The sequence below is a fragment of the Eublepharis macularius genome, chromosome 13 (genome assembly GCF_028583425.1).
Source record: "Eublepharis macularius isolate TG4126 chromosome 13, MPM_Emac_v1.0, whole genome shotgun sequence".
NCBI lineage: Eukaryota > Metazoa > Chordata > Lepidosauria > Squamata > Eublepharidae > Eublepharis > Eublepharis macularius.
The window spans coordinates 40,977,944-40,994,115 of NC_072802.1; the positions used below are offsets into that span (position 1 = coordinate 40,977,944).

Genomic DNA, 16,172 nt, shown 5'->3' on the forward strand with positions numbered 1-16,172 from the left:
GTGTAACATCAGGGGTTGATGAAGAAGCAGGCCTTCTTCTTACAGTCCTTACCACCTGCCTAGACTGGAGTCACTCCAGGTGCTTCTCTTCACCTGCTCGACTTACCTTTCCAAGTGTGATTTGGACAGACTGACAAGACTGGAAGAACAGCCACTGCAGTACTGGGAGGGAAGGGGGCTCAGAGAATACCTGTCTTCTGCCTTCCAACATTGCTTATCCTCCTACTAAAAGTCAGTCGCTTCTGTTGACTTCCTCCTTTCCTTTTTTCTTGCTCTTCCAAAACACTAGAACTCCATTGAAGTTGATGGACAATAGATTGAAGACAGACCTTCTTCTCACAACAAGCAGTAACCTTGTGGCCACAGGGTGCAGCAATGGCCACCAGCTTAAGTTGGCTTTGAAAGGAAATTAGACAGATTCGCAGCTATTGGGCCATGCTGGCTAAAGGGAATCTCCCTGTGTAGAGGCAGTATATCTCTGAATGCCATTTACTGAAGGGCAGAGAACGATAGCAGGAGACCTTGGCCTCTGTACCCCTGCTTGTGGGCCTCCCAGGGCATCTAGATGTCCACTGTGAGAAACAGGATGCTGGATGATCATCTTATAGTCTTACGATTTCTGTGAAGGAAGATTATTGGGAAGCCACCTGAGATAGAGGCAGGGCCTACCCTTCTCTAACAGCAGAGTCACTGGTCAGTTCTGCTCCACTTCAGCTATATCACTATTTGTCAGTTAATATTTAATGCATTGTCCTTGCCTTAAAGAGTTTCCTTGGGCTTTCTTATAGCTCAGTGCCACTTTGTGGATCAACATAAGGGGACAGGCCCATTTGCTCACAGATGAAAGAAACATCTTGCCCCATCTATGGTCCCTTGCTAGCGAGTGGCCCACTTTGCTCTCAAAAACCTCAGATGGATTCAAGGAGAGGGATAAGCTTACCCAACCAGTAAAGCTCAGCTTTTTCTGGTTTACTCACAACCTCATATCTCATCAGACTTTCAGCTCTACTGGACAAGTTCGTGGTCCTTTGGAGCCACCCAAGATCCTCAAGCCCTGGACTTTAAGTTGCCTCAGGCCTGCACCTCCCCTCCGGCCATCGGTGGCACTCAGCTACAAAGAGGTAATAGTCATGAATTGGAGTGTGTTGAACCTATCTTTTAATTACTTGTTTTTATTCTACAGCAGAATACACAGAGTTTGCTGCTGGCCTGTGTGCCAAGAGGCTTGGGTTACTTATTTGGCGAGAAGGGTGGCACAAACCAAGACTTACCAACGAGGCTGACAGATTTCAAAGGGGATGGTGTCACGGGCTGGGTGTACTTCTTCCAGACGCATCTCCACAAAGGGATGCCAGTTTTTGCAGCTCTCTCTCTAGCCCTTGTTGCTGCCCCATTGTCTGCCAGCAATTAATGCTCCAAGATGGCACAACAAGCCATCTGTATTCAAGAAGCCATATTGGCCATGTGCCACACGGTCTTTAAAGACATCTGGGCAACCAGCTGACAAGGAGCAGCTGTGCTGACTCTTGAGTTAGGACCGAATGGTGAGGAGTGTGATGGAGCTAGAGCTTAATAGAACCCACTTGACTCTTTGTGTCACCTGATCCTCATTGACCCAAGGAAGTTCTCCACCCTCTTGGAGGAGCAGCATGGCAATACAGCCCACACCTGCAATTTGCTCCACTTGTAAGCTTTACTGTGGTGCAGTAGATCCCTGGATCCCACCCACCACCCAGGATGCTGGATTGAGGACTCCAGCATCCTGCAGGCACTTAAGCTTGTGGATGGGGACGTGGGAAATGCTTTCTGTGTTCCTGGTCATTGGCCTGATCTCAACACATCCCACACGTCGAAAGTCACCCATGCAGACAGTTTAGTCCACCGAAGTCTTTATTAACTATACAAGTCAATGAGCCACCCTGGAGTCTCTGTACATCTGAAAGGAGGGATTGGAAGGATTTGAATGGCATACCCAATTCTGATACCTTCAGCCTTAAATGAGGTGATCTGTAACCACGCTGGGAATACTGAGAAAGGTGCTAGGGCTGGATTGCCCTGGACCATAAAATTATGAGATGGTTTGAAAAGTCATGAGAGGTACAGCAAAAGAAATACAGATGGGGTCTTCCTTGCTTTCCAAACCTTTCAAATGCATTGCTCATCTCCTTCTCTCTGTTCATGAAAAAGTACATTTCTAAGAATTCTGCCTACCATGGAATCTTCACCTTTAAACCTTTGTTCTGATCACTGGGAGGGAAAAGAACTTGCTCTCACCATCCCGCCTATACAAACGTTTGCATTTTTCAGTATCAAGTGTCTTTGTTGTTTACTGTTCTAGAAGCCAGATTTAGTGTGAGGATAGTAAATTGCTCTCCCACTTACGGCTTTAATCGTGTAGCACAACAATATGCAATTTAAGCCCACAGGAAATGGGGTGGGAGAGGGGGAGGGCAGAGAGATTTGCATCATACCGGAAACTTCCATCATAGTTGCAACAAACTGCAAGTACAAAATCCACCCTGTTTTCCCTTTCCAATGATTTTTTTTAATGACTCACTTTTCACAGCGTTAGCTTGAAACTCTCAGCATTATTTGACAGCGTGCCACCCCACACATCTCTTGTATCAGAGGCATGCTGACATCTACTCCTGATGCTAATTGGAATGGCGGGGGAGGACAGACTTTTTCTTTTTACTCCTAAAACTTCTTATACATTGCATAACTCCAGAAAAGAATGTTCTCCATTGCTAAATAAACAGTGGCTGTACGTTGTGACGGCTAAGAGGTCTGATTCCACTCCTGAAGCTCCTATTCTGCATTTATTTATTGTAAAGATCTATACCCCAACTTTCCACTGCTTGATCTTGAATGTGGTTTACAGTAGATTAAAACGGTACAGGAAAAACAGCCTTTGACTCCTCTCTTGGCGATAGACACTGTGAGCATCTCACGTATTAAGCCTTTCCACAATGCCCAGTGTTTCTAGGGCTCTCTTTATAGGGGCTCCAGTGAGCCTAGAGAAAACATCCTCTCAAAGAAAGGAGCTGCCAAGTACCACTAGCTCTAATGCTTACCTGTCTCAATCTCAGGTATGGTTGGATAGCACAAGGTGCAGCCACGTTGCTGAAACTTCAAAGGTTGAGGTCTGGCAACAGCCTGAATGGAAGACCTCCTGGGATCCTCCCTATGTGTATCCCCTAAAATTCTGTGATGGACGCATGCCATTCTGTTTGTAGCTACCAGTTTCTTATGCTCATCTTTTCTTTTTTTTTGCATTTTCATTGCAGCGGATGTCCTACATCTTAAAGGTAAGGTTAGAAGCATCTCTGTGGCTTACTCAGTGGCAGATGCTTGACTACTTTAAATATGTGTGGGTTTGCCCTCTGTGGCATTCTGTCTGGCATCTGTGTGTTTGTCATAGTTTCCAATACTATGCATAGTTGTTTGTTTGTTTTACAACCACCCAGTCCTGTGCATGTTTACTCAGGGCTTTTCCACACTAGATTTTTTTATGCAGCTCAGCTTTTTAACTGCATCAAGTCCCCCACCCTGCCCCGCCTGCCCTTACTGATAGTTTAGTTTGCTCCCATTTTCCCCCCTAAGTTTTTTGTGTGCTTTTGCAGACCGCCTGAAAGATGGTTTGAAAAAATGTGGAGAAAACATGAAGAAGTAAAGAAGAATGTTCTTGACAGATGCCTAGTAAACCTCTTTGTCTGTGGATGCAGGACTGTAGTGCATAGGACCTCTTAGGGCCAAGCTACAAGTGATGAATGACAATTCAACGGCAAGTGAACAGACTCACACGTATTCCTCCCTGTTCACTTGTGCTCCACTTGATCACGTGATGAAGTGGAGCACAAGTGAACAGGGAGGAATACGTGTGTATCTGTTCACTTGCCGTTCAAGTGTCATTCATCACTTGTAGCTTGGCCCTTAGATATTTGCAGTGCCATCCTTAGCAAAGCTGACTTCAACAAACTTAGGAGGGTTTAATGCTGCTTAGAATGGCTCTGCGGGTCTCCTGCATTGCGTGCCATTGCTGCTTGCTCAAATTTTCTCCCAGGTTGCTTCCGTGCCAGAACACGTTTGCACTGCTTGCTCTTTTTTCGCCCTGCATGTGGCTGCAAGCAGGATTAAAGCAGTAGTTCAGCACAGCACATTGCCCACAAAAATGTAGCCATGCTTGTCCTTGTGTTAAGGAAGATCCTGCAGTATGTAAATCCCTTTCAGCAATGGTCCCTCTTCATCTTGTGACTGTCTTTTGCATTTTGCTTTGCAGCCACTTCTACTTAACTTAACCCCAGTTACTTCCTATCCACTTACTTTCCTGAATGATCCTCCCTTTATCTGTCTGTAGCATGCCTTTAATTATGAGGTCTGTTGCTTTTCTCTTTGCAGTTAAAGAGAATCACTCATTCTCCCTTTTTATTATTGTAATTACACAACAACAGAAATATGATCATTAAAAATAAAAAATAATCAGCCATCATTTGGGGCTGCAAAGAGGAAAGGAGTAAATAAAGACTGCCTCCCCCTTGAACCAAAACTAATTTTTTTAAGGATCAACCCAGGAACGCTGCAGTGAAGCCACTAACAATTGACAGGCAGTTACTAATTATGCAGAGTAGTAGAAGTGCTTCTGAAACAAAGGTGCAAAATGTGCTGACTAATATTAGTAATACACTGATTCACACTTATCAAGCTGGTACTGTAATCTAAGAGCAGAACCACAAGTGACAAAAGGCACAGGTTGGACACTTGTCAGCTTCCCTCAAGTTTTGATGGGAAATGTAGGCAGCTTGGCGGAATGTTGGACAAGTGACAGTTGAAAAGTCCATTGGATAGCAGTCAGAGAGCCAAGCTGCAAGACTAGGATGCCTACATTTCCCATCAAAACTTGAGGGAAGCTGACAAGTGTCCAATCTGTGCCTTTTGTCACTTGTAGTTCCGCTCTAAGTAAAACAACAATCTAAGTAAAACAAATGGCCACAAATCAGGTCTGAAGAAAAAATGGAAACAAATGGAAAAAACACTGGAATACGGTGGGTTGGCAACATGTCTTCTGGATTCTCCTTAGAAACCGAGGGAATAGATAAAGCCAGTTCCAAACTAAATAACTAATATAGCAGATATGTAGACAGAGAAGAGATTGCGAACCTTCCAAAGCAACAGTAGCCCCTGTTGCCTCCCTTGAAGCTGTCTGTCTTGTTGCTAACATTTTAGAATTAGACCCAATTATAATTATGTTTTTTGCATGTGGTTGTAATGTACGTACATATAGGTTCAGCCTTGTTGACCTGGATCACATCCTTAGCATTTTAATAATCACAGGAACAACCAGAGTTTTCCACATTCCCTCTCAGTCAGATCTGTGTAGTGCTTCCACAGACATGGTCCAAGTGGATGTAGAATTCAGCTCCCCGAACATCTCAACTTTTATTTCCTGCTCAGTAGCGCATGTGTGTTTATGAAATTGTTTTATACTATTTTCAGTATTGTTTTAAATTTTAATTGTTTTCAATTGTTTTTAGTGTTTTAATATTGGCTGTCTTAAGAACCCTATTTTGGGTAGACAAGCGGTATACAAATGTCTTAAATAAATGAGTTAAGTCTGCCTAGGATTGCACTGTTTCTGTAGCACTTCCTGATTCAGATTTTACCTGTCCTCCAGACTTAGCCAAACTACTGAGCCTCAGAGTTTCACACTGTACAATGTGCGTGCAATCATATTGACCTGCTTTCCAAGGCTTCTCTGATGGTTTGTGAAATAATGTGAGCGAATTGCTTTGGAAGACCTAAAGCCCTAAATTAATATTGTTAAGTTGAGTAAATGTCCTTACAGGATTCCAGCAAGAGTCCAAAGACAATGAAGAAGTTCCTTCCTAAAAGGAAAACGGAGAGGAAAGCATCTGATGAGGAATTTATCATTAGGAAAAGTGAGTTGGCTGCATGGTTCTGAATTTTTAGGAAAATCATAGTAAACTGCCTTAAACTGGTCAGATCCTTGGTACCTCTAGCTCACTCTTGTCTACTAAGAACATAATTTTAGCCTTGTTGGATTAGATCAAGTATCTAGCCTCTTCTCCCCCAGAGTGGTTAGCTAGAGAAGCCAATAAGCCAGCCACAGAGGCCGAAGCAGTCCCCTGTTATTTTGTAACCAACCGGCCCTCAGAGGTTGACATGGAGGTTCAATTTAGCCCTCATCATTCATTGGGAGTCCCTCCAAGTTCTAATGTTTTAATTTTAACATTTTTAATGGTATTGAGTTTTTAAAAAACTGTATTTAAAACAGGGCTCATGAATTATCCCATTGCCTTTGTGTTCCTTGGCCAGAACACGAAAAGGCAGGTTCAGGTTTATGTTTTATTGAATGGTAGCTGAAAATTCATGAGGTGCTTAGAACGTGTCTGAGGGGACCAGCCCCGCCATGCCCCCTGCATACAATGACAGGCAAAGCCCATAGTCACATGGCATCCTCAATGGGTCAGGAAGCTGAGTTGCTGATCCTGAACCATGGAAATTTTGATTTGAGCTCTTGACCCAACAGTAAAGAAGCGGAAAGCCTAAAATCTCCTCCCAATGAGCCGTAATCCACAGAGAAATTGCACCATGCAAGTCCAATGGAACAGGTGCCTGCACTAAACAAGCACCAGGGTCTTTTTCAGGCCTTGTCTCAGTGGGTCTCAGCTTCCTGGTGGACTTGGCCCTAGAAATCAGGCAGATCTGCCTGTCACTCATTATATGTCCTTCCCCCGCCAAAAACAAATCAGTCTGGAAATCGGGAACCATAGTTTAAGACTTTGCCTTCATAAATAAATTACCAAACCAGAGTTCTAATTTTTTTTATTTTAAGTACTAATTTTGCTTTATTCTCCCCTTCCTCTGAACTCTAAGGAGCTCAAAGTATTGTATCTGGTTCTCCTCTCCTTCATTTTATCCTCACAACAACAGCCCTATGAGATAAGTTTGGTTGATAAAAGAATCTAGACCTCCCCAGTCCTAATCTGACTAACCATTATTTCCCAGTGGCTCTCTAAGAAGCCTCTAATAAATCCATTTACTTCAGAAGAGCCCCCACTCTCCTGGCTTTTCGTAAATGGTGCAAAACCAAACTATTCAAAAAGGCTTTTTACTCAAATGGGAGGGCTGTATTGTAGGGATGGGGTCTCAGATGCTTCACTAATGAGTTAGGGTCCGTTTCAACGTCTTACCTGCCTGCGGAACATTGTGCAAAAGACCCGGAAGACAGCATCTTCTCACGTGAAATCGTGCCAAGAAGATGCTGTTATCCGGGAGTTTTGCGTGAAATTGCTTCTTCCTGGTGCGATTTCATGCAAGAAGACGCTGTCTTCTGGGTCTTTCGCACGATGTTCTGCAGGCAGGTAAGATGCGTGGAAACAGCCAGGGACCATAGACTTCATCACTATATTGCCTTACGTATTATCTGCTGCTTTAAATATGTACTCCAATGTACCACCTGTGCTCCATTTTGTCTAATGTCAGTCCTAGAATTGATTATGTGCTGCTTCAGTATTTTTTCTATTCTGTATTGGATTCTTGCTAATACTATGTCTTTTAAATTTGTATCTATTTACCCTATGACATTGTTTATGGAAATGTCCTTGATACTGTATTAAAATGTACTTGTTAGTGATTGAACTAGTCTCGTACTGTGTAGTCCGCCTTGAGTCTCAGTGAGAAAGACGGACAATCAATCAATCAATCAGTCAATCAATCAGTCAATCAATAAACGAAAATTTATAGGCTCTTGCTGAGACTCGAGGTGGGTTATAACTAAAAAAATAAAGCAGTAAGACTGGTGCACTACATACAGTACATAAAACTAGATAACAGTGTATTAAAAGCACGGTATAATAGAGAGAGTAAAGCAGGAATTACACAATTGTAGAACAATACAGTGAAACATTATATTAGCAACAGTGTAATAAAGCAGGATTACAAAATTAGAGAACAATGCAATAAACACAATAAGGGAGGCTACCTTAAATTCCTTTTGCATTAACCTGTCTTTTGCCATGTTTGACAGGCACTGCTGCATTGGAAGAAGATGCCCAGATCCTGAAAGTGATTGAGGCTTATTGCACAGGAGCTGGTTTTCAGCAAACCCTGGGTTCAGGTGGGTAGCTCCAAGACATTTGTTTTTTCATAGGGGCTTTGAACATTGGATGAGTTGCATCAGGCAAACCTTTGAATGTATGTGCCGTGGTATCTTGAACATAAGTCAGATGCAGCGAAGTGGTGGTTTCACTTGCGGCTGTTTTCTTTGCTTGCAACAATGTGTACGCGAGTGGGAGGCATCCTGTACTAGTCAGGATGTGAACATCTAAAGATGCTTTCTACATTGGTCCATGTGGACCGGGCTTGTGTATTCTATTAGGCCTCATAATCTAATCTACTGCGTACAACTCACTGATTTTTTAAATCTTGTGTGTCCTCCTCCTCTCTCAGTCTCAGAGCCAAGCCACAAGTGACGCCTGACACAGGTTGGACACTTGTCAGCTTCCCTCAAGTTTTGATGGGAAATGTAGGCATCCTGGTCTTGCAGCTGTAATGGAGAGCCAAGCTGTAAAACAAGGATGCCTACATTTTCCATCAAAACTTGAGGGAAGCTGACAAGTGTCCAACCTGTGTCAGGCATCACTTGTGGCTTGGCTCTCAGTAGAGAAGATGTGGAGAACTCCTGAGCCTTTAAAGAGGGTTATGTATTGGGAAGCTGTACCTACCATTAGGAAATCTGCTTTGCCTTGTAGCTCCTCAACTTCTATATGTTGCTGTGATCTCCTGTTTTTTTCTCTGACTATAAAAATCAAAAGACAAATGAAGTTGATGATATTAATAGAACCCACCTCAGGCTGAGGCATGACCCATTATGGGTCCCTGAACTGCCAAGAACAAACCAGTGCAAGATGCTGGTGCTTCTCCACGGTCTTGGTCAGAGGTCTGGACTCAGCCTTGCTGCCTGCAATTTTCTAGTTGGAGACCTTTTATGTGCAAAGCACATGTTCCTATCTGACACCTGTTTAAAACAGAAAAGCCAGGGACTGAACATCAGACTTTCTGCCTGCAAAGCAGGTGCTCTGCCATTGGCTCTTCCAATATGAAACTGCCTTATACAGGGTCAGGCCATTCATCCACACAGCTCAGTATTATTTACTTTGACTAGCAATGGCAGATACATTCCAGAAATGGACGTATGTCTCTGCATGCAGAATATGTGCTCTGTCACTGACCCTTCCAATGTGACTCTGCCTTAAGACCATTCTTCCATCTAGCTCGGTATTCTTTACTCTGAGAGGCAGTTCTCCAGTGTGGGTTTTCACTAAAAGATTCTTTTTTAAACTAGAGACACCAAAGATGAAACTGGGGGCCTTCACTACACAAGACAAGACCCTTAGCATTTCTTTTAACAAGTATTTTTTTAAAAAAATAACATAGTCAACCCATTTAGATAAGTTAAAAATAGGTCTCTAAGATAGCCTCCAGTGACAATGAGGGGAACAGTGCAGCTAAGCAAGCGCAGAAGAGACCAAGGTACCAGTTTTTAGACAGACTCCCTCTCCCCTCCCAACCCAATGTGAGCAAAAGAATGCCAGTCTCAGAATGAGAATTCATCTTTCTGCTTCTGGTCCCAAACTACTGTTTTAATTAGCCACATATTTCAGCAATACAGCTTCCTGAGCAAAATGCTCTGAAGCTGTGGAAACGAATACATTTTTTGGGTAGCGTTGAAATGACAAACACAACCAGAGTGCTCTCAGCTGGAGAGATAGTGGAACAGGAGAGTGTCATTCAGCTGTTCTCTGATCCTAAGTTTTTCCATTTTTCTAAGCATCTGGGATATTTAAGCGTTTTTTAAAATGCTTGTTAGATACTTGAGGGAGGGAGACGCTTCTTTTGTGTTGCTCTTGTTCTAGTGGGTTGGCAGCGTGGTTATTCATTTCCCCCTGAATAGTCAACTCTTGTCAATAGGCTCCCGGAAAGACTCTGTCCCCCAAGTCCTGCTTCCTGAAGAAGAAAAAATCATTATTGAGGAAACGCGAAGCAACGGTCAAACTATCACAGAGGAGAAGTGAGTGAGGTTGAGATATATGTGAAGAACCATGCCCTGAGGGGTCACACAGTTAAAGCCGGGCCATAAACCCCCAAAGAGTTGAGGTGAACCTTAGAAAGAGAAAGTGTTGGTCTCCTAGTTTTTAGGACAACCTTTCTGTGTTTTCTAGAATGGTTTCCATGTTGTCTGGTGAACCCTTGTACAGCTGACACAATCCCCCAGCTCAGTGCAAAGGATTATGAGGACACATGTTTGGTCCATGTCATGTCATATCTCCTCCCATCCTATCCAGCCCACTGCTTCTCAAACACTGGTTTCTGTACCCCTGCCTTCAGAAAGTGAGGGGGTAGTGATTAGAGACCATGGCACAAAGAGAGGGGCTTCCATCTCCCATATGCACCATTTCAAGAGCCCCAAAGCCCCAAGCATTTGAAACCCCTCCTCCCCTCTGTGCTGTGATCCTGAGTAGGACTGGGGCCTTGTGCCATTTGTAAAGTGAAGGGATTCTGGCAGTAAAAGGATGATGGCACCCCAAGGGTGGCCAAATGGTCTCTTTTGACCCTTAGATGGCTTTAAAAAAGGGATTACTCAGGTCAATCATGTGCTCACTTATACCCACCTTTCTTCTTGATGGGGACTTAAAGCTGCTCACATTGTTCTCCTCTCCTCCATGTTATCCTCACAGCAACCCTGTGAGGTAGATTAGGCTGAGAGTATGTGATGGCCCAAGGTCACCAGTGAGCTGCCATGGCAGAGTGGGAATTCGAACCTGGGACTCCCAGACCCTAGCCCAACATTCTAACCACTTTGCCAAGCTGACTCTCACTAACTATTTAGTGGTTACTGAGCTGGCTTGGGCCAGGGAGACCTGGATTCGAATCCTCACTGATACCGTGAAGCTCACTGGGTGACCATGATCTAGTCCATCCCTTCCAGCTTCATCAGCCTAACAGGGGCCGTTTCCACATGGCTTACCTTATTCTGCAAAACAGCGAAATCTCATGCGAAATCTCGCTATTTTGCAGAATAAGGTAAGCCGTGTGTAAACGGCCAGGGTTGTTGTAATTAGGGATCCCAGGTGCCTACCCGTGGCGGGCAATCTCCCTGCAGTTTGTCCACCAGCAAGCAGCAGAAGGTTGCAAGCCACCCGGCAATCACTCACCAATGGCAGGCATCCTGGGCGCAAGTGCAGTGTGTGTGCTCTCAGCAGGTGCAACGACATCACTTCCAGAAGTGACATCATCTCACTGGACATGAGAGTGCTCCCGTGCTTCGTGTGGGGTCAATCCTCAAAGAATTGGCCCAGTGCAAAACACAGGAGCACTCCCATGGTTGGTACAATGTAGAGGTTGGAAGCGTGCACAAGTGCAAGGGCTCCCTCCTGGAGCCCTGGCAACCCCAGTTGTGATGGAGGAACAATGGGATAATCCTAGGCCACCCTGAGTTTCATGGAAATAAAGGTGGGGATAAAAATATGAGGAATGAATGAATACACCTCCGTGGCAATTTTCAGCCCCTTCTAGTAACAAGGCAAGTAAAAGGGCCTCTCTGCTTTTTAATGTAAAGTTTTAGCTGAGCCTCTCGCTTTGATTTCCCGCTTGTTTTCTTAGAAGCCTTGTGGATACAGTCTATGCTTTGAAGGATGAGGTCAAAGAACTAAAGCAGGTCAGCAGACAGACTTTCTATGTTTTAAAGCCTTCAGTTTGTGGGTACACAAAATGTGATAATCAGGCAAAGAATGAAGCTCACGTTTCTTCTTTAAAGCATGTTTCTGCTCTCTTAATGTGAAGATGGAGTTCCAAGTATGTGGGCACTGCTTGCTGAAGCGGGGTGGGGGGTGGGGAGCCAGATTCCAGTGATCCAGAAGCAGGATTTTTTAAGCCCCTGCATAGCCCTCAGTGCCCAGCTTCTTTGGGTGGAGGTGGGGGCAGGGAAGTTAAAAAAATTATTTCCGGTATTTTACATGCACACTGTTTTAAAAACAGCTGACTATGCTGTGCTCCTTGTATCATCTTTTCAAGATTGAATTCTACCAGTAGCAGGGTCTTTTTGGCTGCAAATACAGGACTGCAAAATACTTTCATTGGAGAATTTTTTTATTTGTTTTGTTAAAAGGTGGTCTAGAAATCCTGGAAATAATTAGGAGATTAATATGCCCTTGTCTTGCCCTTCCTTCCCTCCACACCACAGGAGAATAAAAGGATGAAGCAATGCTTGGAAGAAGAATTGAAATCCAGGAAAGATTTGGAGAAACTAGTCCGGAGGCTGTTAAAGCAGACTGACGAATGTGTTCGGGAAGAAGCCGGCCGCAGGTCTTCGGTTCTGGCTTGATTTCTGAACAGTGCTGCGAGCAGCTTGCATGCAACTTCAGGTTTTCTGGAGAGGTTGAACTCTGATTCCTCTTGCTCCTTATATTGGATTTTGTTTTTGTTTTTTGTTTTTTATTCTGAACAAGAGAAGGAAGGTGACGGCTCTGTTAACCAGTTTCCCCATCTAGTAGGTTAGAATTTACAGGTCACAAACAGTCAAACACGTTTCTGCTGGGAAGGCTGAGCTTTGGCTTGTGAATCATAATAACTCTTTTACAAGCTCCCAATACCTCATTGTCCTACCTTCTTGGAATGCGGATTTTGCAACCAACCAATAGCCATCCAGAAAGAAGTTTGCTGAGCAGAAACTTCAGAGGAAATTCAAACTCATTTTTCTTCTAAATTTTTTTTCTTTTTGAATGCCTGTTACTTAATTTATTTGTATTGGAGGAAAAAACATGGTTTCAGGAATTGTAATCAGGTAAAAAGCCAAAGGTGGCGTGCACTTCTTTGGGATGTGGGTGGGGGGGAGATAATCAGGGAAACAGGTTATGTTTTCCCCACTTAACACAGAATTTTTGTTTTCCGTGCCTGAGACAGAAAGAGAGCACATGTGCACAGCAATACAATGGCTTCCTGTGTGGCCTTTCTACAAGTGCAGATGTGCAATAGGAAATGTTGCATGTTGCATTTATTTCTTGCTGGGGAAGCTGATTTAGAGATGCCCTCATTCGCACACGGGGAGATTGCACTGATCTCTCAGCATCAGCAAGCTGACCCCTACCCTTGTGTGTGTGTTTTCCCATTCCCTTCAGGATTTTGTCCCTCTGTTGTGTTTTCACTAGCAAACTATAGGGCCTGGCATGCACAAACTGTGACACAAAAAGCCACCCAGCAAGCTAGGTTATAAAGCCCCTTGAGGAGGTGTGATTCAGTTTCCTGCCTTTGCTGCTTATTGGGGCTGCGGAAGCATGCATGCATGTGCCCATGTGTGCATCAAGCATCTGGCTGCATTCTGTGTGGCAAGACACAAACTGCACAACCCCCATGTAGTAGGATGGCTTTTTATCTAGCCCTTTCCCCCTTCTGCAGCACATTTTTCGTGCCTGAGTGGAATATAAATTCACCTTGGCTAGGATATGTTTGTTTCCCTCTGTATGTGTGTGTGTGTGTGTTGTTGGTTGGTTGGTTTTAAGGCTGACCAATTTTTAATCTTTTGTTGGAGCAAAAAAGTGCCCCCAGATTAATCGAGTCGCCGATTGAGGTCTTCTTGTTCAGTCTTGCTTACTCGGATCAGCAGCAGCCATCAGGCAGAGGAGAATCTTTCCTAACACCTGCTGTTTGAGATCATTTAAAGGGAGATGTGAGGGGCTGAATCTGGAGCCGTCCGTATGCAAAGCACATGCTGTGCCACAGAGCTGAACTCCACCCCTCTCCCTGAACAGGGAATTCCTCTTTTAAAATGGCGCCTGCCAAAGCATGGGCATGCATGAGCTAAGAAAACTGTCTTCAAAACAATAGTTTTATTCCTATTCAGATTTATGCATATTCAGTTGCTCAGTTAATCAACATTGACAGGTTTCATCAGCTGAAATTCCTTTTAATTGGTTAATGAGCCTGAGTGTTTTGATTTCTTCAAAAGAATTTTTGCGGATCCCTTTATTGTGGCAACAGCTGCTGAATGTTAATTAGAAAAGGACTGTCCAAAAAAGATTTCTCTTTTTAACCTAGGAAAAAATGCTCTGATATCATAAAGAAAAAATATTTCAGATATTTGCATTTGTGTAGAGAATGCTATGCAAGCTAAATGAATGTTCCCTGAGTGTTCCATCTTGGAGAAGAAGAAAGTATAAGTTCCTTTCCAAGTGTGGTCAGGGCAGGATAGGAGACCTGCACTAAATCCAGCGAAGAATTTGATTCTTTTTCTGTGTATGTGTTGATAAGGAAAATCTGAGTTTACCTTAACGGTGGGAAAATCCAACCATTCTGCCTATAATAGTTTTGACCTGTGTGTTACACTTCCATCCAGTTTCTCCAAAAGGCATTAGTAATGCCTTTATTTTATTTTTGCTGGCTTAGTTATAGTTCTTCAATAGCTGTAAAGAGAGAACCACCGCAAAAATACAGTACCAAGCCTGGAACTGTGGTTAAATGGGTTGCTGCAGCAGCTGAAACTGGCTTTCTTGACCATCCAGATTCAGTTCTTAGCAGGAATAGCCAACTGCAGGGACACTGTTGGTGTGCTGTGCAAGAGAGAGTGGTTTTGCTGGCGAGGCAAAGTGCATCTCAATGCTTTGCCCCATCTAGATGCATTAGAAGGGAAAGAAAGGTGGAGGGCCTTATGCCACTGAAAGGCAGGGAAAGGCTTGGCAAAGAGGAGGGTTGCATGGTATCCCAGAGAAAGATGGCTAGATCAGGGTTTGTTGAGAGGTGTGTTGGGAAGGATGCAAGCTGGAGACAGCAGTATAGACTCTCTGGCCGCTGCCAGATCTCACGGGGGAGCGCTTTTGTCTTGCTTGCATCTTGTTGAAAGCAAGCCTGAAACGATAGATGTACATGACAGCCATTCCTGCAGCATCTGTACCAGGGACTGGGGAGGGGAGTGTTCCCTTTGTGATGTCATGAGGGCCAGCCAGTCAGCCAGCTTCTGGAGAGGAGCAGGTACATCTGGACTCAACACAGGTCACCTTCAGAGCAGCCTCAGAGCTCTAAAAATGGGTCTGTACTCACAAACATGCCCTGTTAGTCTGTGGCAGAACCCCTGCTACCAATTGGGTGCAGGTTCTCCAAGGAATTAAACAGAGTCTTCCCCAGCGATATCCAAACTGTCTTGGCACACAGCAGGGGAAATGTTGCTGGCATGCCGTGAAAAAGTGGAAGGCACCATGCAGCACTGGTGCTATCCTGTCTCTCTGCCAGGATTCCAAAGGAGAGTAAGCCAGGGCCTGGGAATAGGACAGGCATTGCTGGGCTTCTGCCAAAACCCAGGTTCTTGAAAGGGCCTACTGCTGTGTATTTCCCTGTCTTCTCTCTGTATGGCAATAGAGGTGACTTGGAAGGGGTGCCCCAGGAAGTATTAGGCCAGCCTACCGCTCCTCTCTTCTGTCAGGTAGAGGGTGCGCAGAAGTGGCTGCTGCAGGCCACTGTTCCTTCCCTTCACAAGTTGGCCTCCCAGAGGAGGAGGGCTGGTGTGTGGATGGTAACTGCAGCTGCAACTTGCCTGACACCTCTTTTTGAGTCATGGCCATGCCTAGAGGGGTGAAGGTGGACCACCTGGGGATAATCTTGATTTGGGCTGCAGTTGCCAAGAGGATACCAGCCTGCAGTTGCAAGAGCTGATTGTGGAAATATGCATGCATCTCCAGAACTGGGGCTTGGCTGTGTAAAGTGTGGAGAACGCAGGTCTGGCTGTCCAAACGAAGCACTTGCTTGTTAATGTACGCACCTCAGGTTATACATTGTGTAAAAAAAAATGGAGGATGAGGAGGATGTGCAGCTATCCTAAAGGAACAGAAGCCATGTGAAACTGATTGCAGTGTTCCCATAGTATATTCTTTGTTTACAGCCCTTTGTAAATGTGCCCCCATTATGCCTCTTTTCTTCCCCTTTTACTCCCAGTTTTATTTCTAATCATTTAAGGTTTTATTTACTGTTATGACAACTGATGCAAGTTAAACTTTTTCTAACCTGTTTTTATTTTGAGCAATTTTTTTATTGTGGTTTTCAACAAAATAAAGAAGGTTTTTAAAGAAAAAATTGCTTCTCTCCCCCTTCCATTGACCTATCCTATC

The 16,172-nt window shown here is 44.2% G+C and overlaps 1 protein-coding gene across 3 annotated transcripts in view; it reads left to right on the forward strand.

The window, feature by feature from the left end:
• ARHGEF6 (Rac/Cdc42 guanine nucleotide exchange factor 6) overlaps positions 1–16,129 on the forward strand; it is a 52,248-nt gene extending 36,119 nt beyond the window's left edge. For all 3 annotated transcript variants that reach the window (XM_054996250.1, XM_054996252.1, XM_054996253.1), the window contains 7 exons: positions 996–1,121; positions 3,288–3,308; positions 5,843–5,936; positions 8,048–8,137; positions 9,991–10,090; positions 11,683–11,737; positions 12,263–16,129. In XM_054996250.1, the coding sequence (XP_054852225.1) occupies positions 996–1,121; positions 3,288–3,308; positions 5,843–5,936; positions 8,048–8,137; positions 9,991–10,090; positions 11,683–11,737; positions 12,263–12,403 (627 nt within the window). In that variant the 3' untranslated portion in view covers positions 12,404–16,129. The remainder of the gene's footprint in view (positions 1–995; positions 1,122–3,287; positions 3,309–5,842; positions 5,937–8,047; positions 8,138–9,990; positions 10,091–11,682; positions 11,738–12,262) is intronic.
• The last annotated feature ends 43 nt before the right edge of the window (positions 16,130–16,172 follow it).